The sequence below is a fragment of the Octopus bimaculoides genome, chromosome 3 (assembly GCF_046866305.1).
Source record: "Octopus bimaculoides isolate indiv1 chromosome 3, ASM4686630v1, whole genome shotgun sequence".
Classification (NCBI taxonomy): domain Eukaryota; kingdom Metazoa; phylum Mollusca; class Cephalopoda; order Octopoda; family Octopodidae; genus Octopus; species Octopus bimaculoides.
The window spans coordinates 158,193,342-158,218,060 of NC_142930.1; the positions used below are offsets into that span (position 1 = coordinate 158,193,342).

Consider the following 24,719-nt stretch of genomic DNA (forward strand, 5'->3'; position numbering starts at 1 on the left):
CAATGGAAATTAATTTATTGAAGAAACTTATTACATTAAAATTACATCAGAATCTGGACTTCAGATTCACTGAAATATTTACATAACAAAAATTGATTCTTATGACATCGCTTGGTTATAAACCATGACGCCCCAACTATTTCCAGTTTAACTCATTGAGAAAACGAAAACTCTTAGAGTTATTTCAGTCATATATTAACTCTTAACTTTTTGTATAATGAAGTATCACATATGACTGCATCAGTCAGCCACTGCTGAAATGTATGATATTGTACAAATTGTGCTAACCTTGTTTACATTCATGTTGAAGGATGTAAGAAACTCTAATATTACAGAAAAATCTCTAACCCCTTCCTCTATCATTTATTTCTGTTCATTATAGTAATGAGTTTCAACAGGATGTTAAGCAATTAATCAAAGGTTCAATTTTATGCTACATTTTACAATCTTTTTACATAAAATCAGAGAAAAACATATATTAATTAACTAAAATTGACTTTTACCATTTAATTTTTTTTTTTTTTTTTTACATAGACAGATATTTCCTAAGCCAAACTTGCAGCATCTTTTGCATGAAGTTGAATTTATATGATGAAATCACTTCATTTTTTTTTTTTTTTTTTTTCAATTTAGAAAATAAACTCCTGCTTGAATAGCATCTTGAACTTCCTTTATGGGTCTTGCAGAATATTTCATTATTCCTTTCAAGATATTCCAGCCGATTCATCAAAACACACACCCACACACACATATTACAATTTGTTGCAAGAAGCTGTTATCATTGTTTTCTTGCAGAGACAAAATATTTCATCGATACTCTTTTCAGTGGTTAAGAAATGCAAATGAAGTAAAATGCCTTTTCCTAGAAATCAAAATTGAGTTGTAGATTCAGTTCACTGGAACTTTAGCTTAACTACCTTGTCCTTGCCAACATTAACTATAAACATTGATATTTGTCTTTGCCCAGGGTGTATTCTCATCTGAGCAGAAGCACTGCATGTCAGAGTGCCTGTTCAGACAGAACCAAGGTATACCTGCAACAAGGTATCTTTATTTAAACCTAGTTATTCTTGTGCCTGCCTATGTGCTACAATTATGATCACCATTGACAAACAGCTAAACTAACAGTTCTCATTCCTCTTTTCATCTCACACACATCAGACCCACCCTGTTTTCTTTCTCAGTTTCTTTTACTCCGTCTTTCTCTTTAGATCCCATGTATGTGACTGCATATATAACAAAGCTATCTGCAGAACCATCACACTCCTGTTTTTCATCAATTTCCATTCGTTTCTTTTCAGCTGTTTCTTTGCAATATAATCTGCTTCTCCCACTTTCTATATTCCCAACCAGAAACTTTTCCCTTCTTTCTCAGATCTCTTTTCATATCTTTCAAAATTGTTATACAATCTACCATTAGAATCTTCCACTTCTGCAACTTTACTTCACTCTAGAACTACCTTTATATTCATCCTAAGAACCTAATTCTATGTTAATTACCATCCTGACTGCACCTCCATAAACTGCATCTTCTGTTAACAATTTAGCATGTAAATCCAATAAACTGCATCGTCTGTTAACAATTTAGCATGCAAATCTAACGTTAACTCCATTTAAATGGAGTGCACTGTAAATTATCATTTCAGTGAACATCTTGAAGTCATGAACATTGCTTGGGAACACTCTAAGCCAGTGAACCAGCTCTTCATTTTGTCAATTTGTCAGACTAATTCAACAACCACAGTTCAGTTTGTGATATCATCTTGTTTTATTAATATTAATCTACCTACACAGGAAAAATCTTTTCATCTATACTCTTGAATTTTCTTCACCTGTCAGAATCAATAAACTCTTTTGTCTTCCCTTTAATATCACCTTCTTACTCTCATTTTTTTCTCTTGTTCTTTTCTTTAGTATCTCATTTTCACCTTTACATCTTAATTTTAAAGTTTTCTTACTTTGGCACTTTCACTTTATCTCTACTTTGATCTAACTCTCCTTTCCTATTTTATTATTTTTATCATGCCTTATTTTTTTATATGTCTCTTATGACTAGATGTTGATCTCTCACCCATTTCATGCATTATCTCTTCCTACCTTTCTCGTCATTTCCCAATTTCAACCACCTCTCTCGATATATATTTTTCTTCTCTCCTCCTTCCTGTCATCATTCATAATTCCCCCCCAACTATATTACTTCTTCATAAAGATTCCTTTTTTTCTCATTCTCCAAAAAGAATTAGAATTCTTTTCTCTTTAACAAAACACAAGCTTACCCATTTTTATTAACTTTACAGTACTGATTATACCCATGTAGATAATCTCCAGCAACTTCAAGTTTTAGTTAGCACTTATCAGTATTTCATTCCAACTAACATGCACTGAACAATAAAAGTATGAGATTTTTTCAAGAAATCAGCTATATGTTTGTCCCCTCTCATGGATAAAAGTAGATCAAATGGAAAAATTAAAGAACTTGTAGAGAAATATTTAATTCTATAAAATAAATACTTACAACTTTTACTTTAAATTAGGTCTGACGAATACAAACTGGCCAATCTTTGCTCCCAGAAAGTTTGTTACTGTTTAACTTTATTTTTCTTTTTTAAGATTTTGGGGGTACTGACGGAAATATAAAACAAAAATTATTATTATTATTTATAATGTTTTCCTTCAGCAATGAATATTTATCAATACGTTTATTTTGTTCTTAAAAGAGCCAAACCAATTAGAGAACCGAAAATTGTATTTGTTTTATTTCATTGTAGTGTTTGTTGTTCTATCAAACTGTTATTGTATTATTTGTGCATGCTTGCATGGATTATTTGTGCATTTAACTGTAATTTTCTTCAAATTCACCCATGTGTCTTAAATTAATTAACTTCTAATTACTTTGACTATACCGCCTGAATATAACTGTTTTTTCATCGTTATATTTATATAGTTATTGCCAGAGATGAACTTGATGATCACCGTAAACATAACCATCCTGAAGGAGGGTCCCTTGTCGTTCCAGAGAAAGGAACACGACAGAGATCTCGGTCACCGGTTGAAGATATGAATCATGGATCCTCTCGGACTACTCGATCTCCAGCCCGTCACCAAGTGCCTGAGACATTGTCAAGGTCATTATCTCCCCATAGTTCCAGGTTTGTTTGTGGCAACACATAAAAAACAAATGGATAAGCTTTTAAACATATCTGAGTGCTTTTCATCTTATTTTGATAAGCTAATATCTGTACATATATGACTTCCATTGCTGAGCTAAACTCTTTTAAAAATATTTCAAACTTTTCTAAATGATAAAAAGCTAGTTACAACTATTTCTTTATTTTATAACTTTAGATAAGTAAAAAAAATAGTTTTGTTTTGCAGTTCTAGTTAATAGCTTATCTCAATAGAAAAATTTACTGCTAATTTAATGATCACGTGTCATTTCTTTATTAACTTCTTAATTAGACATTTGATTATTTTTCATTTCTCTAAAATACATTTTAAAACCCTAATATGGAGATCTTTTATTTCCTATTGTGTAAATTACATTTTGCAATAATAAATGGCTCTAACTTACTCCATAGACAAAATCGTGGTATGTCCCCTATACGAGTGCTACCTACCACATCACGGTCTGCTGGAGGCACACCTTCAAGTACACCTTCTCCAAAGAAACGACAGTTACCTTCAATACCAATTGAAGCACAGATTGCCAGTAGAGATCGAGGTGAGTACATAACACAAGTTATATTTTCAATATACAACATTTATAGTTTCTAAAGCATTTTTTCCTATTCTGTCTCAATCATAGTGTATGTCATTGTTCACTTGCAAGCTCTTTGGCTGAGCATCATACAACTAACTGCATGCTTTCTAACCTTGTATTTGAGTTGGTTTAGAGGATTATTCAGTATGCTTGCAGATAAATCCATCACATTTGCTACACAATTTGCTTTCAATTCAACATAATAAAACCTCTCTCAAGCATATTTTTCCAACCCCCACCACTCTCAATATAATGTATACAGGTTGTCAAGTAGTCGTTTTGCAATTGTTCAGCCCAACAAAATAACTAAACCTTACCATGTGCTTGCTATCACCCTCATATAGTGCATTTCTTAGCTGGCCCCTATTTTCATAAAGCACCTCAAAACTTTCTCTTTCTACAGATACCTATCTCAACTTTTAGAAACACATAACAGCCTCTCAAAGGTATTTCAACCATGTTTCATGGTCTGCTACCACAACAGCTCCTTTATAGGATCCAGTTAGCTCAAGACATCATCAGGAGGAACCACATCCGGTTTCGGCCCCTACTCCTCTAGCGTTTTGACGTGGCAGGGCCCCCTTTCAGAGGTGTCTTCAGCTCTGGTGTTGAGTGCATGTCTTCTTTCTTCTGTTCCCTGGCTTCTTTGATGCAGCGTCAACGAGTGTCAGCGGCTGACTGACTGTCTTGTCAAGTTTCCCTTTAAATACCCGCTGCTAGGCTCCAGCAGGCTGCCCCAGCAAGTTGTCACATGACAATCAATCGAAATAGTCATAAACAACCAATGCCTTTCCTCTTTATTGATCACTAATATAGCTTTTGTAGAGGTGCATCTGCCAGAAGACTACTATTTGACATTACACACCTGTAACTTTCCTTCTTGAGAAGTGTGACAATGCAATATTGTTGCCCTTGATGATAGTGTAGATTTCAACCATGTCTTGTACAAGAACCTTTTAGTAAAGTGATTCCTTTATCTCTTGGATCAAATACTTCCTGTCACATTATATGATCAAAGCATCAATAAACTCTCTAAATTACATAATTTATAATCTAAATGTCTCAAGCTTCAGCTTTGTATTCCACATTGTCTCTTCAATATCATTTTTCCTTGCACAAATTAAATTTGTATTCTCTTCAAACTGACCTTTTCTCATATACTTACCCCCCCTCTCTCTCTCTCCTTCCCCTACTTTTTCATGATTTGATCTACCATCTATAGATATGTAAAACCTCTTTTGGTTTTTACTTATCAGTGTAAAAATAATTTCATGTTACCTAAAATTTTGTCATTCCATCATTTGTATAACAATGAAAACCCTCCAAAAAATAGCAATATTGTAGCAAAAGTTTTTAAAGAAATTAAAATTTGTTTTTTTTAGATTTTTGAAGTTTTTAAATTCAAAATATTTCTTGTTTCTTATGATATAAATCAGAATCTAGTATGTTTCTTATATTTCTTTCATTTCTTTTTAGTAACACAAGATTTAGAGGAACGTGCTAGACAAATGAAACTAAAAATGAAAATAAATGCTCAACATAGGCATGGAACTGCCAATCACGGTGCTCCATCTTCAGATAGTGAAATTGCACATCACCATCATCGTAGTCGGTTGCGGGATGGAGATTACAGACATGATCGTTACGACATTCATGGTTATCATAGCCGTGGCCGAGATTTAGAAAGAGGACACAGATCTAGGAGAAGAAAAGGTGAGACCTGATTGTTTTTATATTTAAAACAGCTTTCTAAATAAGAAGGGTCAAACTATTTATTTGATACATTATTGACATTTGACAGATATTTGTCTTCATCTTGTTTGTTGCTAACACAACATTTCGACTGATATACCCGTCAAATGTAAATAATGTACGTAATTTCTCATCTCTTAAATATAGTACTATAGTTACTTGATCTTCACTTTAGCTTTATTTGGCAGAATCATTAGCATGCCAGACAAAATGCTTGGCAGTATTTCATTCCTCTTCACGTTCCGAGTTCAAATTCCACCAAGGTCAACTTTACCTTTCATCCTTGTGGAGTTGATAAAACAAATATCAATGAAACACTTACTGTCCCCTAAAATTAGTGGCTTTGTGCCAAAATTTGAAACTATTATTAGATTATTTGTCAGAGATCTTTCATCACACATTCTGTGACCTTTTCAGGTAGGACAAGAAGAGTTACATGGGACAGAGAGTTACTGGAGAGGTCGCAGAATGTGTGACAAAAGAACAATTACAAATAAACTAATAATAATAATTATAAACGGTAACGGTTTTTTGCCACTATAACATGGCTGTTCCATAAAGAACTATGTTACTACATTTTAACCCCAGGAAAACGTCTTTTCCAGCTGGTTAACAACATACAACTTGTGTCCAGTATATTGTAAGGGATTTTAGAACTAGCTAATAATAATAAAGCTAAAGTGAATGGTAAAAGTACTTTTAATAAATCATCTGAGAATTAGATTTTGTTTTTGAATAACTGTTGGCAAAAAATAGGGAAATTTCAACCATTACAGATTAGGATACCAAGACCAGTGCACAAGGAAATCTCGATATGATCACTTGACCTGCAGGAAATAGCAGCCAAATCTGCCTCACATAACACACCGCTGTCTTGAAAAGGGAGAATATATTGAATAATGTAAGCTCCAATATTAAAACAGACAGGATTGTCATGGTTGGAATGCTTTTCATCATAGGTTTATTTGATCAGCATTGACCTGAGGCTAAATATAAACAATTAAGGGGGTTTTATTGCTGATTCTAAATGGTAAGCCTTTTAGAACTTAACAAAATAAATTTAAAAAATATTATCCAGCTGAGATGTAGGTAATGATGTTGGTTATCATTTTACAAATAAAAGCAGCATGTGCAGGAAGAAAATATATATATATAGTTATGTTTGCATAACCGTCTCTGTTAGATATACCTACATAGTCAAATTATTATGTTTAGGTGTGAAAAAACTGTTAGGTTTCAAAACAGACGCTAAACAGGTGTATGTTCTCTAGCTATGAGATCGAATAAGGACAAACATTCCACTTAGGACCTTCATCATGGAAGATATGTTGGTTATAAAACCACAGTAGTTCATCCATTAAACTTAATCTTCTTGGATCTAATCTATTTTATCTACTCTTTTACTTGTTTCAATCATTTGACTGCGACCATGCTGAAGCACCGCCTTTAGTCGAGCAAATCGACCCCAGGACTTATTCTTTGTAAGCCTAGTACTTATTCTATCGGTCTCTTTTGCCGAACCGCTACGTTACAGGGGACATAAACACACCAGCATCTGTTGTCAAGAATGTTGGGGGGGACAAACACAGACACACAAACTCACATATATATATATACATATACATATATACAATGGGCTTCTTTCAGTTTCCGTCTACCAAATCCACTCACAAGGCTTTGGTCGGCCCGAGGCTATAGTAGAAGATACTTGCCCAAGGTGCCACGCAGTGGGACTGAACCCAGAACCATGTGGTTGGTAAGCAAGCTACTTACCACACAGCCACTCCTGCGCCTTTTTTTTTTCTGAAATTTTTTCCTGAAGTTATTGTTCTCTCCTGCATCTTACCTCTTTATGTGTTGTTTATAAAGTTAATTGTGTCATTAGAAAAGTGCATTTGTAATACAGCATAACCATAAGCAGTGATGTTGTTTGCTAATGTGGTAGCCTTTGTTACCTATCATGTCATTTTGAAAAGCAAGATTCTACTTCGTATTTTTGTATCTTTCTATTTTACGCAGAATTCAGTCCTGATGTGTCCGATGACAATCTACCCAGTGATGCTTCAGAAACTAGTGATATGTCGGAGGTGTCAAAAGTCAGCACCATCAGTATGCGATCAACACAATCTGAACGACCTCATAGGAAATTTAGGTAAGTGTTTAAAATAATGAACTCTTGACCAATGAAATAGCACTTCAAATTCTAATGCAAGCATTACTATGTACATCAGTTTACTTGACTGAAATGCCTTCAATTCTCTCAATTGAATCTTTCAGTTATGTTAGGTGGAATTAATAATTACAGTTGCATTTTGTTTTTTAATAACGTTCCTGAAGTGGTGAAAACATTCATAGCTGGAGCATAAATACATCTGGATGATGTTAACATGAATACTGTTAACTTTGAATTTTTGGTGACTAGTGGCTGGGGAGTAGAGAAACATTGACTCTAAGGGATTTCTGAGGAAGAGGAGTGGGAAGTGGGTTTAGTATTATAGAGTTGATCAGGAGGAATAATACAAAGTGAGCATGGCGGGAAGTCAGAAGCAATATTCATTGAGTAAGTTTGGAGTAACAAAGGCCATTTAGTAACACTGTCAACTCTGGTAGGGGATAAAAAGCAATGTAAGTGCTTAATAATAACATTACATTATTATTGTTCCAACCATTCGCTGGAACAATTACAAACATCATACTGAATGTTTAAATATGTGTATGTGTATGTATCATCATCATCATTTAATGTCCGCTTTCCATGCTAGCACGGGTTGGACGATTTGACTGAGGACTGGTGAAACCGGATGGCTACACCAGGCTCCAATCTGATTTGGCAGAGTTTCTACAGCTGGATGCCCTTCCTAACGCCAACCACTCTGAGAGTGTAGTGGGTGCTTTTACGTGCCACCAGCACGAAGGCCAGTCAGGCGGTACTGGCAACGGCCACGCTCAAAATGGTGTATTTTATGTGCCACCCGCACAAGAGCCAGTCCAGGGGCACTGGCAACGATATCGCTCGAAAGTCCATTACACATGCCACAGGCACAAGTGCCAGAAAGGCGACGCTGGGCACAGGTGCCATCCCGATTTCGCTTTCGCTTGCCCCAATAAGTCTTCGCAAGCTGAGTTTCGTGTCCAATGAAGGAGACGACGTTGGCATGGGTGCCAGTCATATATATATATATATATATATATATATATATATATATATATATATATATATATCCCCACCGACACAAAAAACACTCAAACACACACTCATATACACATTCCACAAAAAACTCTGGGACCAATAAAAACGGCACACACACACACCCACACCCACACACCCACACCCACACACACGGACACAAACACACATATATACGCACACACATAGAGATGTGCACAAAACCAGTCCCAAAAACCAGTGAACCATGACAGACTGTCACAGACCAACCAAAAGTAAAAAAATCTTTAACTCTTCTTCCCTCCCACCCCAGCTAGCCAGTCATACTGTCTCTTAAGACAGTAAAACATTCCCTCAATATACACAAGAGAAAAAGGCCAGGTCAGTTCCTCCTCAATTTTATTCGATTGTCAAAGAATATGTATAAGAATATGTATATGTATTTTTCCATATGTGTATTTTCATACACTGCTTTTAACACTGTTTTTAACAATTTCACCTTAATATCAGAGAATGTGTGACAATCAGTATGTAACACTACAAAGTTCATACAAAGCTTTATACTTTAAATATATTTTATCATCAAAGAATGTATATATGCATTTTAATACTCAAACTGTTTTTTAACATTTTTTTATTATTCTCAAAGACTTTTGATAATCTTTTTCGAAAAAAGTGAAACCGGTTAAGTAAATAAATATTTAAAAAAAATAAGTGCATTTTCAAACCTTCTTTCATATATATTTCCACTTGTACGGTATTCCACAACTTTACTTTATTATTATTATATATATATATATATATATATATATATATATACAAGGAAAAAACTCCTGCATTTTCAGATTATTTTCCTTATATTTTTACTCATGCAGTAACCCCCAACTTTACTTTGTTATATATATATGAGCTTGCTTCCCAACCACATGGATCCGGGTTCAGTCCCACTGTGTGGCACCTTGGGCAAGTGTCTTCTCAGGCTGACCAAAGCCTTGTGAATGGATTTGGTAGACAGAAACTGAAAGAAGCCCGTCGTGTGTTTATATTCCTGTAACTTAGCAATTCAGTAAAAGAGATCGCTAGAATAAGTACTAGGCTTCCAAAGAATAAGTCCTGGGGTCGATTTGTTCGACTAAAGGCAGTACTCCAGCATGACCACAGTCAAATGACTGAAACCAATAAAAGAATAATATATACATGTATATAATTAGAATTAAAGTATAGAAAATAATTTTAAAATGTTGTGCCATTCATTTATAAAACTACTTGCTCTAATAATTAATCTTTATGAAACTTGCACTACAAATTAAGGGAGCTTACTAAAATCTGCTACATGGTACAAGGAGTAATCGGACTTCTTAATGAGCAGACAATTGGTAGAACTGTTGGGACAACAAAAATAGCCTAATTAGAGGAATTTTAGTTCTCTTTTCTCTTTTACTTGTCTCAGTCATTTGACTGTGGCCATGCTGGAGCACCGCCTTTAGTCGAGCAAATCGACCCCAGGACTTATTCTTTGTAAGCCTAGTACTTATTCTATCGGTCTCTTTAAGCCGAACTGCTAAGTTACGGGGATGTAAACACACCAGAATCGGTTGTCAAGCGATGTTGGGGGGACAAACATATACACACACATACATATATATATATATATATATGTATATATATATATATATATATATATATATATATATATATATACATACATATATATGAATGGCTTCTTTCAGTTTCCATCTACCAAATCCACTCACAAGACTTTGGTCGGCCCAAGGCTATAGTAGTGGACACTTGCCCAAGGTGCCACGCAGTGGGACTGAACCCAGAACCATGTGGTTGGTAAGCAAGCTACTTACCACACAGCCACTCCTATTTATTTTTTATTTTTCTTTCCTTTCTCTTTTTTTTTTGTTGCTTACTTTTGTAAGTTAATAATAATTGTTTCTAAAAATAATTAAAGAAAATGAAACTTTATGAGGATATGGTATTAAATTGAGTGAAAATACATTTCCTTTAAACTTGGCTATAATTAATGGTGTAGCTCAGAGACCATCAAACAATTGCATTAATTTTATTTATATTTACAGAAATTATTTTAAATTTTCATATTTACTGTTGTTTATTATATTTATCTAATTGTACGTTTTACTATTTTATCAAAATAATTCTATATTCATTTCTAATTAGGAATTAACTGAAATTTTTTTTTTCATTTGATATGATTTCTATATTTAAGTAACATTTTCATATCAATTCACTTAGTCTAATGCTTTGTATAATTAATTCCTGCTTTTAGCGAATTCACATCTAAGATGGAAAGTCGAACAACAATTCCAAAGAGGCAGATTATTCGAAGCCCAAGTTCCGAAAGTTCAAGTTTTGAACGGAATGATGGAAGCATTTCGGATTCTGCTGTATCTTCCAGTGTCATAGAAGGTAGGAAACGACGGCCAAGCCTCGGTCACAAGGTAGCAGCATTTGTTGGGCTTTCCCGACGAAGTAGTAGTGCTGTGCAGCTAGCAGGTAGGTTACGATGACACAAAATTCCTCCCATTCTCCATTGTCCCAATCCAGTAACCCTGTTCCCTCACACTGCTTGCTTTTGCATTGCCAGCATGATTCTTTCTCAATGGGTACATTGTTACCATTAGCATTGCATCTGCATGATTCTAATAACACTTATACTATTTATTCTTAACAACAAAAAATAGTGAATAAACTTTTTTATTTGAAAGAACATAAGAAGAAAATTAACTGTCTAATAAGTTTTCTATTACTGTTTTCTTAAAATTTAACAAGCAAATAGTTAATGTTATCCACTGTAAGGATCAAAAATAAAAATATTATTATCATATTGGTGAAACTTGTAGCTAAAGCCTGAACATTAATATAATGTGAAAATATTTTTGCTTCACTGCAAATGCTGAAATGTTCAGTGGAACTCTTAGATAGTTTTCCATATCCAATTCTGTTATTGCAATATCTTACTCAAGGCTCTTTAAAACTTCACTTTAGCTTATATACACCAAAAAAGTATTCCTTTATCATTAACAACCTTCTATGAAAATACAGAAGAGCTTAATAGGAATTTTAACTCTTTAAACATTTTATTGTCTCCAATGAATAACTGTTTGTTGAACATAGTTTGTTCAGCAAAGTGCTAGAATTAGCACACAATTGTACATATCTTATTCAGACTGTAGTTGTAAACTTTCTTCAACTGAGATAGAAATAGCATCTTTAAGAAACTGAGACATTTTTTAATGTCAATGACCATTAAATTTTACTCCTAACAGTTAGTACTCATCATGAAATCACATTCCTTTTTAAGATTTATTCCTATCAGTATAATTATTAAAAAAGACTAATTTAATATTTTATCTACTTCATTGATGAATAAACTAGTGCCAAAATTGTCAGTTATAAACTTCATTCTTCTTAGGTTTTCCTGTGTAACAGGAATTAACAAAACTTCTATAAGCAGTTACCAAAGCAATGTCTAGATTTCTAATCTGACATTCACAAATATCTTCACTCAGGAATATTTTCGTCTTTTCCTTTTGCATGTTTTAAAAGTTTTACTTCTTTAATGTTTTTCTCCTTTATTTTTTATCACTTCACCTAATCATTCACTCTTAATAAAGCTTGAAGGGTCCTGCATTTCAGACAATTTTCTGGACTATAAAGGAAATAATTATAATTTGTAATATAATTTCTTTTAAGTTTCCCAGTATAATTAATTTAGCAATTTGAAATGAAATGTTCTAAAATATAGTTATGTAAGTATTAGAGAATATGTGTTTGAGTGTGCACATGTGTATGTAGGTATTCATATCATACATACATACATATATATATATATATATATATATATATATATATATATATATATATATATATATATATATATATATGTATGTATGTATGTATATAACTATATATACATGTGTGTGTGTGTATGAGTGAGAGAGAGAGAGCGTGTATGTGTGTAAGCAAATAAGTGAGCTAAATTATAAGCTTGTAGAAGCAATAATCATATTATTTCTAACTTGAAGAAAAAAGAATATTCTGATTTGGTAGGATGTTAAAACTTATAGCTAATTTTACATAAGTTGAAAAATATTTTGATGGTAATGAATGCTAAATCTTTCCTTGGTGAAAAATGTTCCACCTATCATAGGTGAGTTATCGGTAATTCCAGAATAATACCCAAACTGACTGAGAGATACAAAACAGTTTAGAGAATGAAGATATGGAAGCTTAAATATCCATTGAATAGTCAGAAATTTGGAGAAATTCTAGTTGTAGCATTTGATAAGAAGAATGGTAGATGGAAATTCATAATGTAAAAGACAATTAAGAGTTCCTATAAGACATTCTTCTGAGGGTTAGACCAAATCTGCTATTGGTGTAAAGTCTCAACCAGAACAATGGTAACATGGTTGTGGAACAATGAGTTAAACAGAACAAAAAAAGCAATGAGACAGGCTTGGAAAAATTGGAAGAAAGGGACCAGCAGAGAATTATACCAAGAGCTAGATATAAGAGATGTTCTTAGCTAAGAGAGAAGCAGAAAATAAGAAGTTTGCCAATGTTCTATGATGTGAGGTGTTTTGAATTGGAAGACAGTGTACTAGAAAGAACCACGATATGAAGAGGGAAAAGTATGCACAGAATAATAATGGAACACTTTCTTTTACTGACATTGAAAACAAGGATTTCTAGAAGTGCTATTATAAAAATACTGTTAAATGAAGAGAATGCATGTCAGAAAAAGGGTCTTCTCAAAGTAAACCTGAATGGAGGACTGGCCATTTAAGTTGCTAGCAGTATGAGAGAGCAATTAAAGATATGGAAGCACTTGGCCCATCAGAAATTACTGCTGAGATGCATAAAATGTCTGGAGACGCAGTTAATTACAGGTATTTCATTTGCATGGTCAACCAAGCAGTACAGGAAGTTGTCATACCCAATGATTGACATTGCAGCAGCATCAATTTCAACAAGGGCAAAGAAATCCCTGTTTAAATCATTTTACTTTTATATCTGTAAATACAATTCTTGCCATTGCAGCAATCCACCGGATAGTCATTGGTCTCCATGGATTCTGTTTTTTTTTTACACACACCAAATATATATATGTACATATATATATAAATATATATATATATATATATATATATATATATATATATATATTCACACAACACATGCATACATATACCTTAATATGCATTTATCTGTGCATGTGTGCATGCTTATACACAATGTACTAATTTGAAAATGTGTGGCAGAAATAAAATAAGGAATATTGAATACTTGCTATGGAGTAATATATTTTAAGGTTGGTTACCGTTTCAATATTGTCATTTCTCAGGGTTTCAATCTGATTGGTTGACATTTAACATCAGCAATAAATCCGTTACCATTTCTTGAAACAATTTCTTCTTTGAAATGCAATCTGAAGACACCTGAGAAACTGAGAAGTGAGCATAATGGAACAGTGTTTCAATCTTACCTATGTATCTTATCTTTTTGTCTTTTACCTTTCACTTGCAAGGCATTGGTCAGCCCAGGGCTATGATTGCAAGGCATTGGTCTGCCCAGGGCTATAGTAGAAGACACTTGCTCAATGTGCAGTGCAATAGGACTGAACCCAAATCTAAATGGTTTGAAAGCAAGCTTTTTAACCACAGAGTCACATAAAAAGCACTCTGTAAAGTGATTGGCATTAGGAAGGGCATTCAGCTGTAGAGACCATGCCAAAACAGGCAATGGAGCCTAGTGCAGTTCTCTGTTTTACCAGCTCCTGTCAAGCTGCCTGGCCCATGCCAGCATAGAAACTGGACGTTAATTGATTACGATGATGATGTACATGTGTGTGTATATTATGAATATTATATTAATATTTCAAATACCAGTCTTGCCACACATGAAAGATCACATCAGGAGACTAAAATCAAGATGTTTATATGCATGCGGCCCCATCAGCCTCATCTGAGCTTTCCTGTGTTTAAAGATTTGCTCATCTCTACTAGTGGGTTGAAAAATCCAATTCAGTTTAATGCACAAGGGCAGAACCACTCTCAATGACTTTGACCAAATTCCTTGCTATATTCGTTATGAGAAAAATTTCAAAGTCAGAGCTAGGTGGTCATCAAAAAAGCTGATGAACCTGATATAGGAAAACAGCTGCAATAAGGAGGTGGTTATGCTCAAAATTAAGTTGATGACCACAACATTATATATATATATATATATATATATATATATATATATGCTGCTAAGTACACAACAGTGGTTGCTAACAATTTAACCTTGTGATAGAACACACAAGATGTGTCCTCTTGTAATTACTGATTAAGTAATTGTATCAATTTCCCCCCATCCTGTTTGAAAACATTATCTCTTTCTTCAACACTTGGTTGTCTAACAAAAACTTTTTGATTGCATGATCTTTGATATTTCTACTATTTTATCCTGAGAGGTCTGTTGTTTTGGAATAAAGCATGGTAAAAGCTATAAAGCTGTTAATTCAACTAATAGTGTTAAAATAGAGTTAAAATAGATTATAAAATTCTAAATGACAGCTTCAAATTTAGTTTCATCCTAAATAAGAAATCTTAAAGAACACTCGGAATTGGTTTTTCTTGATACCTACTTAGAACTATAGCTACAACTGAATAAGTGAATCAAGAATTGTCTTAGTAAAACAATACTCAAAATTTTCAGTTAGAGAATTATTTCTAAATATTATCTGTGATCCTTCCATATTGCTTATTGTCCTCATACTTGAGGTATTGAGATATTATAAAGATGGAGTATTTTGCAAGCATAGGGAGGATTCTATTCTCTTCACTTATTACTGAAAGAAGGTTAATCCCTTTACAAAGGAAATATTATGAGTGACTCCATTTTAAACTGATTAACTGACTCTTCAAATATACTACAAGAGTATTGGATCTTCTCCATTTTATTTATAATCTTAATAGTAGAAGGAACTAGATCAAGGAGAAGTAATCAAACTGTCCAAGAATGAGCAGTTCCTAATGATTCATAGTAACTCTTTATTCTTTTATTGTTAATGCATGCAGAATCCACCCTTTCACTCTCTACCAAGTTGCTATCAACTTACCAGGGTCTTCTTGAAAGGAAGCAAAACTAATTCCAGTTCTTGCACTGGTTTTGATTCTGGAATAGAAGTATGTTTGAGCATTAATATATCCAACTTGAGGGATGAGGGTGCAATATCTGAATTCTATTTTCAGAAATATAAAAAAAGGGATTTGTAACATTCCCAGGAAAGGAAACATAAAGAAAGCATTTTTTTAAATATAAACTCTGAAATTGGTCGACCTGAAGCTATGGTAGAAAGCACATTCTCAAGGTGTCATGCATTAGTATTGAACATGATCCCATATTGTTGCAAGGTGAGCTTTTGAATTACACAGCTATACCTGTACCTACTTTTTATTATAAATAAGTCTCAAAATATCTCTAACTTTATGTCACTTACAATGCAACAAACTACAGGAGTAATTCAATTCTATCTTAATGCTTTTTTTTTTTGTATAGCCTTATTAATTTGAAATTAAAACTGATAAAGTGTACATTAAATGCAACAGTCAAAGAAATTAGAAAGAAATAGTTACAAAAATTATATAAAATTCAATATTTAAAACTAATGTAGAATACTAAAATTGAAAAAGTATGTTGCTGATTTGTTGAAATTGTACACTTATAGGCTTGAATAAACTCATTATTGGACTTAGTGTATTCCTTTAGAAAAGGACAAGAAAAAGATTTGCTTGTCATTTTAGAATATTCTGAATTAAATTCTAATGTAGCTTCCAAAAGCTTTTCTATTTTCTATCCTTTTTCCTTTCATAGTTAGCGCTGTATCAAATATTGTGAAATAATGTTTTTCTATTTTTAATTCTGTTTTATTAATTCAAATTTAAAACATTAGTATATATATTCTATAGACATTTTGCTTATTGTAATCAAGGATTTTAATATTCAACTTTTTCTAGATTAACAGCCTATCTATCTTAATAAAAACTACACTGTCCTTTCTCAGTGTGCAAACATTAAAATTAGATACTTTATGTAGATTCTTCTGTAAACAAATAAAGATGTGTTAGTAGCAGAGAAATGGTTGTAATAAAGTAAAAAGGTTTGCAGTTATATCTGGTAAAGCAGACCCAAAAGTTTTCAATCTAGTTTTAGACTTTTTTTTTTTTTCTATTTGCAAATTTATCTACATATAAATGCACATAGACTGATTTCTCCAATCTCTATGATGCTTTCTTTGCAACACTGCCTTCCCAGAGTTTTGCTTCAGCAGAGCAACCAGCCAGCTAGCCAGCCAACCAGCCAGCCAACCAGCCTGCCTGTTGCTTGCTAGAATTCTAGCATTTGCTGTCACTCTTACTTCTGCTGTCATTGCCACTCTTACTGTTGCTGCCACTTTTGCCATTCCTCAAATAGCTCTTAGTTTCCTTATTCTGTTTCTTCTTTCCATTCCTTCCCTCCAATCCACCAAAATGATGTATCCTGAAGATTTCAACTAAAGACTTGGGACCACTTATGCTGCTACTGGCTTACACAATCGGCTTGAAGTCATAGACCAAAATTTGATCATGTTCACTGCATTACCTATTATTAACAGAAAATATATCAATATTTCAATTAAAGCTCTTCTCCATTTCTTCTCTACAAATTAAAATTAGTGATATATTTACCTTGAAAATTTGTCATCCTACATATATATATATATAGGGAGAATTCACAAAAAAAAGCAAAAGACAAAGACAGGTGGTGTAGACAATAAACCGATGTATTAGTTTAATGCTCAGGAAGTGAAAAAGTCTTTAACGTTTTGAGCCTACGCTCTTCCACAGAAAGGAACACAGAAAGAAACAAGGAGAGAAAATAAAGAATGTGTAGTGGCTAGCAATCTATCATGTTAGCAAAGATATTTTCAATGATAATGAATCTTTATCATTTATATCATTTGAAATGATTTCCTAACGCAGAATGTTAGGGAAATGCAGTTTATAATATTCAGTGTTTTCATATCTTCTTTATAATGATAAATGGGCTGCAAAACTTTCATGAATTATACTGGGATGTTTGTTTTATGTCTCTGAAAATGTAAAATATACAGAGCTCAGAGCTAAGCTTTCATACCTAAGTCACTGGATTTAGTTAAGTTTCTACTCTTTTTTTGATCACAGACTGAAATCAGCAAAGTGTTTGATAAGATGTTTCAAAATTAACATCTATAAGCTATCATCCAAATAATTTCCATGACTTTTTTTTTATTGAAGCAGGAGTTATAGTGTGCCAAAATTGATGTCATACACAATTTAGATATGCACCTTGCTTTTATGAATTCAATTCCTGCCAGTAGTAACTTTTTGGCCTTTCAAAGGTGATAGAATAAGTGGTAGTAATAAACTAGAATTACCTATAATTGCTTTTATTGATGTCTCTTTTAAGTTTCATCTATAAGTTAGTTGAGATTTGAATATATGACTCAACTACAAATTGTAGTTTATAACAGAAAAAACATTTGACATGGAGAAGATAAGCTTAAACTTCCAAGAGTTAATTTGAACAATTTCTTTATTCTTTTTTTGGTCTCCTTCATTCAGTCATAGTGTACTCCCCTATAGCAGCTATATCATGACCTATATCTGCTATTACTTCTACCAATATTTGCATTCACTGCTACTAGTGCCACTCTTTTTACTTCAATCTACCCTGGGTTTCTTGTCCAGCTGGTTATCAGCAAAACCTTATCTTCCTACTCCTACATCTCTGCTACCTCGTCGTGATGACCATTTTGGTCGGTTTGATGGCTCGAAATATCTATGTAGATCTTACCAAAAGCAGCAGCAAAGTGATTGTTTTCAGCTATTGTCAAGTGGTTCGTCACCAGTGATTCGATGTTGTAACATCACTAACTCCATTGGTTGTTCTTTGCCTACTCATCACAACTGTAAGTATGGAGCAGCGTGCGTGCAAGCGTTTATAGGCCCCCCTTTTCCAAGTGTCATGATAACATTTTTGCCACTCATTGATCATATTAGGTGAAGTATCATTTACTCTGTTGAGCTCTGGGAAAATCATAATACTTATTAAAAGCAGTTACTTATTGTTTATAAATGGTTAGGAAACCTGCTTAAAATATTTAGCTAACTGATGCTGAGAACCTTAATTATAAAACATTATTTTATCATCACATTATTTTGTCTTATTTTATTAATTTCCTCCAATTTATCACCATTAACATATTTTGTTGTTATTAAGACAAATTGATTCAAGGGTGATTCAAATTTGAGCTGGGTTTTGTTCAGAAGTAATTTTCAAAGGGTTGGGTTAGTGTGTCTATGCATGCGTTACTCGACACAAGAAACTAAAGTAGTCTCATAAGTTTATAGTCAAATATACAACTAGAATTAGAGGACATTAGTTGGTCAATTATAGTTAAAACAGTAAAATCAAACATCGAGTTCTAAGACATCTCAACACTTCTAAAAGCAAACTTTGTTTGTTTGTTTACGTTCATCGTAATTTGAATTTAACGTATGATAGCATCTCATAAAGCGAGATTTCTATACATCTTAAATTTGCAGAAGAATTTGTGGTGAGGGCAGTTTAGCTTAATCGGTCTAGAGCACCGTGACGCGTAATCACGGAGGTGTGAGTTCGGGTCTCATAGCTGGCCGCCAACACTTTTTTCTGTAAAATAGGGGTAGCTTATCCTGTTCAGGCTATATTATTAGCATTATCCTGCATTTGAGAATTTAAAATCACTTCAAAAAAGAAATTATCTTGAAATAAGATTTTTAAAAAGTGAACCAATTTTCTAAACTTAGCCTTAAATTATAAGTTTAAAGTCATAATGCTATTTAGATAATCGTAAAACAAAAAAAAAATTAATAACAATAGTTATATAAGTAAAATATGAATATTTATCTTGTATTGTTACTTGGTTTATCATTATTATCATTATTATTGTCATCATCATCTTCATCATTATCATCACCTCAGTCATCATCATCATCTCCATTTTTATCATCTAAGCAAACAAAAAAGTATTTGATGCTGTGTAGCAAGTTTAAGAAAGACAAATTTCAGATACTCATCTAATTCATGCTTCCATGTGAAAATAGTCATTTAAGTAGGTGAGGACTGAGTACATAAATGGCAATACAGTGTCAGTGGAGGTATACTCGACTGACTGTATGAATGTGAAATACAACAGTTGATAGTTGTTAGGAGAGAGAGAGTTACTTTGAGGGATATTTTAAGATGCTTGCAACAAATAGAAATAGACTATATGTATGTAGTGAGTTGACTCAAAAAAATAATATATTATGCTTACAATTAGTTTAGGGAAGTGGTGTAGGCAACACTAAATATAAAAACCAAGAGCAAATAAGGAAGCCTGTACAGGGTCTGTTATCTTGCCAGAAATAGCAGTCAGATCTCCTTCAAATTACACTTACCATCTTAAAAAGGAAAAACACATTAGGAATGTAGTCTTGTGTATACAAAAAGATGGGGTGGTCATAGATGGAATGCTTTTGATAATAGATTTGCTAAATCAGGCTTGACTTGACACTAAACAACTAAAATTTAATTTTGAATAAGTTTCAAGGCTTTTTATTAAATAGATTGTACACAGGCAGATACACAAGCATACATATATATACATATTAGTATGTATATATTTAAATTGTGTATCTGTATGTACATGTACTCTCTTTACTCTCTCTCTCTCTTTTACTTTTTTACTTGTTTTAGTCATTTGACTGTGGCCATGCTGGAGCACCGCCTTTTGTCGAGCAAATCGACCCCAGGACTTATTCTTTGGAAGCCTAGTACTTATTCTCTTTTGCCGAACCGCTAAGTTATTCGGGGGACATAAACTCACCACCATCGGTTGTCAAGCGGTGTTGGGGGGGGACAAACACAGACACACTAACATATACACATACACACACACACACATATATATATATATATATATATATATATATATATATATATATATATATATATATATATACGATGCGCTTCTTTCAGTTTCTGTCTACCAAATCCACTCACAAGGCTTTGGTCAGTCCAAGACTATAGTAGAAGACACTTGCTCAAGGTGCCACACAGTGGGAATGAACCCGGAACCATGTGGTTGGTAAGCAAGCTACTTACCACACAGCCACTCCTGCGCCTATATGTGTGTATACATATTTATGCAAATGTGCGTGCATACACTTACGTGTGTCTGCTCAGAAATGAAACACAATGTTCCTGTTTTGAGGGGTCACCAGTATGTTGCCAATTAACCTATTAGAACCAGTAACCAAATCTTCCTTAAATTACACCCTTAAGAAGGGATACATTGAATAATGTAGTTGTGTATATATGAGGAGGGACTGAAAAGTTCCTGGCTTTAAGGGTATCGCAAAAGGCCTGGCTGGAAGCCCAAAATTCTCAGTTTTTTTACAGGGCTTATAAAAACTGAAGGACCACTGTAATAAGTGTGTGAATCTGAGAGGGAAATATGTTGAATGAAAATCATAATTAACTGATCCTCCTGTATTTTCTTTTACCCAAAGAGCCAGGAACTTATCAGGACCTCCTCATAAAGAGGGAATAGTCATAGCTGGAATACCCTTGATCATAAATCTGTTTAATCAAGGCTAAACTGGTGTTAAATTTTATATATGTATATATACGCACACACACATTGGCTAAACCTGTCTATCTTTGATATATACTACTACTGTGCTACTGTGGCTCTATCAATGATTTTGAGAATTAACAGATATGTTCAGAGTGTAAAATGTTATACAAATTTGTTTCAATTAAATTCAATTTCAGAATACGTAATAGGTTACCATATTTAATGATGAAGATTTTTTTAATTTTTACATAGATCAAATAGTTTTAGAATTTTAGATATTTTAAACATTTTAACTAATTTGCCACATAAGATATGTCATGGCTGAGCATTTTTTTCCCTATGCCATATAAAAACATATAAAACCAAGTGGCTGTTGTTTTTTAGTTGTTTACCTGAAACATATATTAATAAAGGCATAAAATATTTGTTACTTATATAAACACAAAATTTAGAGTTTTGGAGAGGAAGAACATAGATTTTTGATGGTTACTCCTTTTAAGAACACTTATAAAAGAGAGTAATTTCAAAATTGTTAAGTTACATTATATATTACATAACATTATATATATATATATTTCTTAGAAACTTAGATCAACAGCAATTAGAAAAGTATTTCCATTTCATTTACATCATTCATTCAATTAGCTTAATCATTGTACAATAAGAGTTTGCTTTTGATTAAATAGTGATATTTGTGTAAAAAAAAAAAGGTATATAACTAATTAACCCGAATTAGTATATTACTGATAGTTATTATATTTGATCCTGTTGGAATTTGAACTTTAAAATATCAGAGATATTGTTTACTATTTAGTCCAGCTCTCCATCCGAATTCTACTCTGCTCAAATTAAAACACCCTGAAAAAATTTGCATTTTATTAGGATAACATATATCTTTGTCATCTAAAACACAGATTGGGTGAAGCTTCATTTTCTCTTTTTCTGTCTGTCTATCTCTCCCTCTCTACCTCTTTCATTCTTTCTCTCTCTTTCTTTTTCTCTCTTTCTCTCCTCTGTTTCTCTTTCTCATTAGATAGCACTTGTTTATTTACTCATTTTCCATCTTTATTCATTATCTTTTACATTTTCCTTGTTATTTTTTTTTCATCTTTGTCATTGAGTGCAAGTCAAATTTATAATGTTATTATTATTATTATTATCCCACACCATTGTAATCATGTTTTCTTTTATGGCTTTTTAATAAGATGTTGGTGTATCAAATTTTTAACATATGTTGCTTTAAATCCATCTGGAACTGTCTCTTGAAAATTATTTTTTGTCATTTTGGTTTATTTTAGAATTCTCTGTACTTAAATAAATGACTGCTTCATTTAAAATGTGTAAACTGTGTGTGTTTAATTTAGAAATTAATGTCAGTTTGATAGTCTCTGATCATTTGACATAATTGAACAAATTCACTGCATTGAAACTGATCACAGGCATGGAATCACATTATTACACCTCACAACTGGGATTATACTCAACCCCGATCTTATTCTTTTCTGCTAAAGGCTTTACCTACCTAACAATGTGAGCTATGTGCAATCAGCTTATTCCCTGCCTAACTGGCTCAGACCAAGATTTTCCATTACTTTCTATATTAAATAAATCTTTCTTTCCTAATCTATATAAAATTGGAGAAAAAAATCATTATGTACTTTATACCATACAAAGTAAGACTATCTCGCAATGAAGTTTGTTGAAAATAAAATAGATCATAAATATGGTTTTGACTTTCTGAATTGAAAGCATGACCAAGTTCTAATTTTTGTCATAACATGGGATGAAATTTATACCTTCCTGTATGACTTGCTCTGAAGGTCAGTACACTAAGATTAGTTTTTTTTAAATGAAATGTTACCATTATTACTATGAATTTCATCTTGAGCAAGTTGTATTTTTATCTTATTTTCATTTTATTGTTTCTTTTTTATTCATTAAATTAAAATTATTTGACATTATTTAAAAGATAGGAAATAATTTCAAAACATTGTAACTTAGTTTTACTGATTAAATGTAATATTTCTGATATGTATCTAATTTACAGATATCTCTTATGTTATTTGCTCAGCCAAAGAATAATATAGTATTCTTAATTCTTTGTTTAATGGTTGAATACTGTTCTAGAGTTAAAAAAAAAATCACCTTCAAGAGTCATGCTGACTCATAAGAGCTGGTTTCCCTGGCATATAAGTTCCCCACCTCAACAGGATTACTCATTTTTTACAGTTAAAAGGACTGGAGTAACATGAAATGAAGTGTTTGGCTCAAGAACACATGTTGCCTGGTCCAGGAATTGAAACCACAATCTTACAATCATGAGTCCAACACCCTTAACCACTAAGCCATGTGCCTTATGCTGTTCTAAAGGAATAGCATCCAATATTTAAAAGGAATAGTATCCAATATTTAAAACAACCATTCATGGAAATATCTGATTATAGCCAATACCAGCTGGGCTGGAAATGTTATCTCTTCTCAGATGACAAAAATTGAGTCAGTTCAATAGCCATAGTAAACAACGCCTGATACAAACCACATGATCAGGAGTTCATGCCTAACAAGAGCCAATGCATTGTGCACTTAAACAAGGTACATAACTTTGCTTCAATTTACCTGACTCACATCAGGCTTCACTTTGGTTCTGACTGGCACTGAGAAAGATTTCCAGATAAAAAGATAATTGATGTCTATAATGAAAACAGCCTTTTTATAAATCATTATTAGTCAGCAGCCGATGGACAGCTCTCATAACCTTGCAGGCTGATGAAATTGATGTGCTTTTTTATTTAACTTGAACGTCAATAGGCTAGTAGTTTAAAAAAAAAAACTTAGTTAAATGAAAGAAGAAACTCTATCATGAGTTGTTTATAATACAAAGAAGGATCAACACATCCTTTGTAACAAAAGTTTCTATGGTAAACCATAACAAATCTTCAGTTAGTGCTAACTGTTGGATTTCTTGTCATTCACAATAATGAAAATTCTTTCAGTAGTTTATTTTTAAAATATTTCACCATTTCTTGTTGACCAAATCAAATAGAACTACTGCTATTTCAGCTGTTGTCTTACCTAAAGAACATATTTCACATGTTAAATTATCATTAGAATTTTATTTTTGTGCAGTTTTTTTTTTTTCAGTCTAGTTCTAATATTTAAATCATAATTTTCTTGTAGCATTAACTGTAATTGTTACATAACATCCTTTTTTTGTGCCATATTAAATATTGTTTGCTACTTTCATAATCTGTTTTAACTAATTCATTTTATATGTACTTTAGTATGTATGTATGTGTGTGTATATAAATATATATTTTTTTTTCGATCCCTTTTGGTCGAAC

At 32.8% G+C, this 24,719-nt stretch overlaps 1 protein-coding gene across 21 annotated transcripts in view; it reads left to right on the forward strand.

The window, feature by feature from the left end:
- LOC106883284 (regulating synaptic membrane exocytosis protein 2) overlaps window positions 1-24,719 on the forward strand; it is a 272,841-nt gene that overhangs the window by 243,912 nt on the left and 4,210 nt on the right. For 11 of the 21 annotated variants that reach the window (XM_089349850.1, XM_089349858.1, XM_089349856.1 and 8 more), the window contains 5 exons: window positions 2,945-3,149; window positions 3,579-3,721; window positions 5,237-5,473; window positions 7,532-7,664; window positions 10,975-11,201. In XM_089349850.1, coding sequence (XP_089205976.1) covers window positions 2,945-3,149; window positions 3,579-3,721; window positions 5,237-5,473; window positions 7,532-7,664; window positions 10,975-11,201 — 945 coding nt within the window. The remainder of the gene's footprint in view (window positions 1-2,944; window positions 3,150-3,578; window positions 3,722-5,236; window positions 5,474-7,531; window positions 7,665-10,974; window positions 11,202-24,719) is intronic. The other 10 variants (XM_089349852.1, XM_089349854.1, XM_089349859.1 and 7 more) reach the window with 2 other exon arrangements.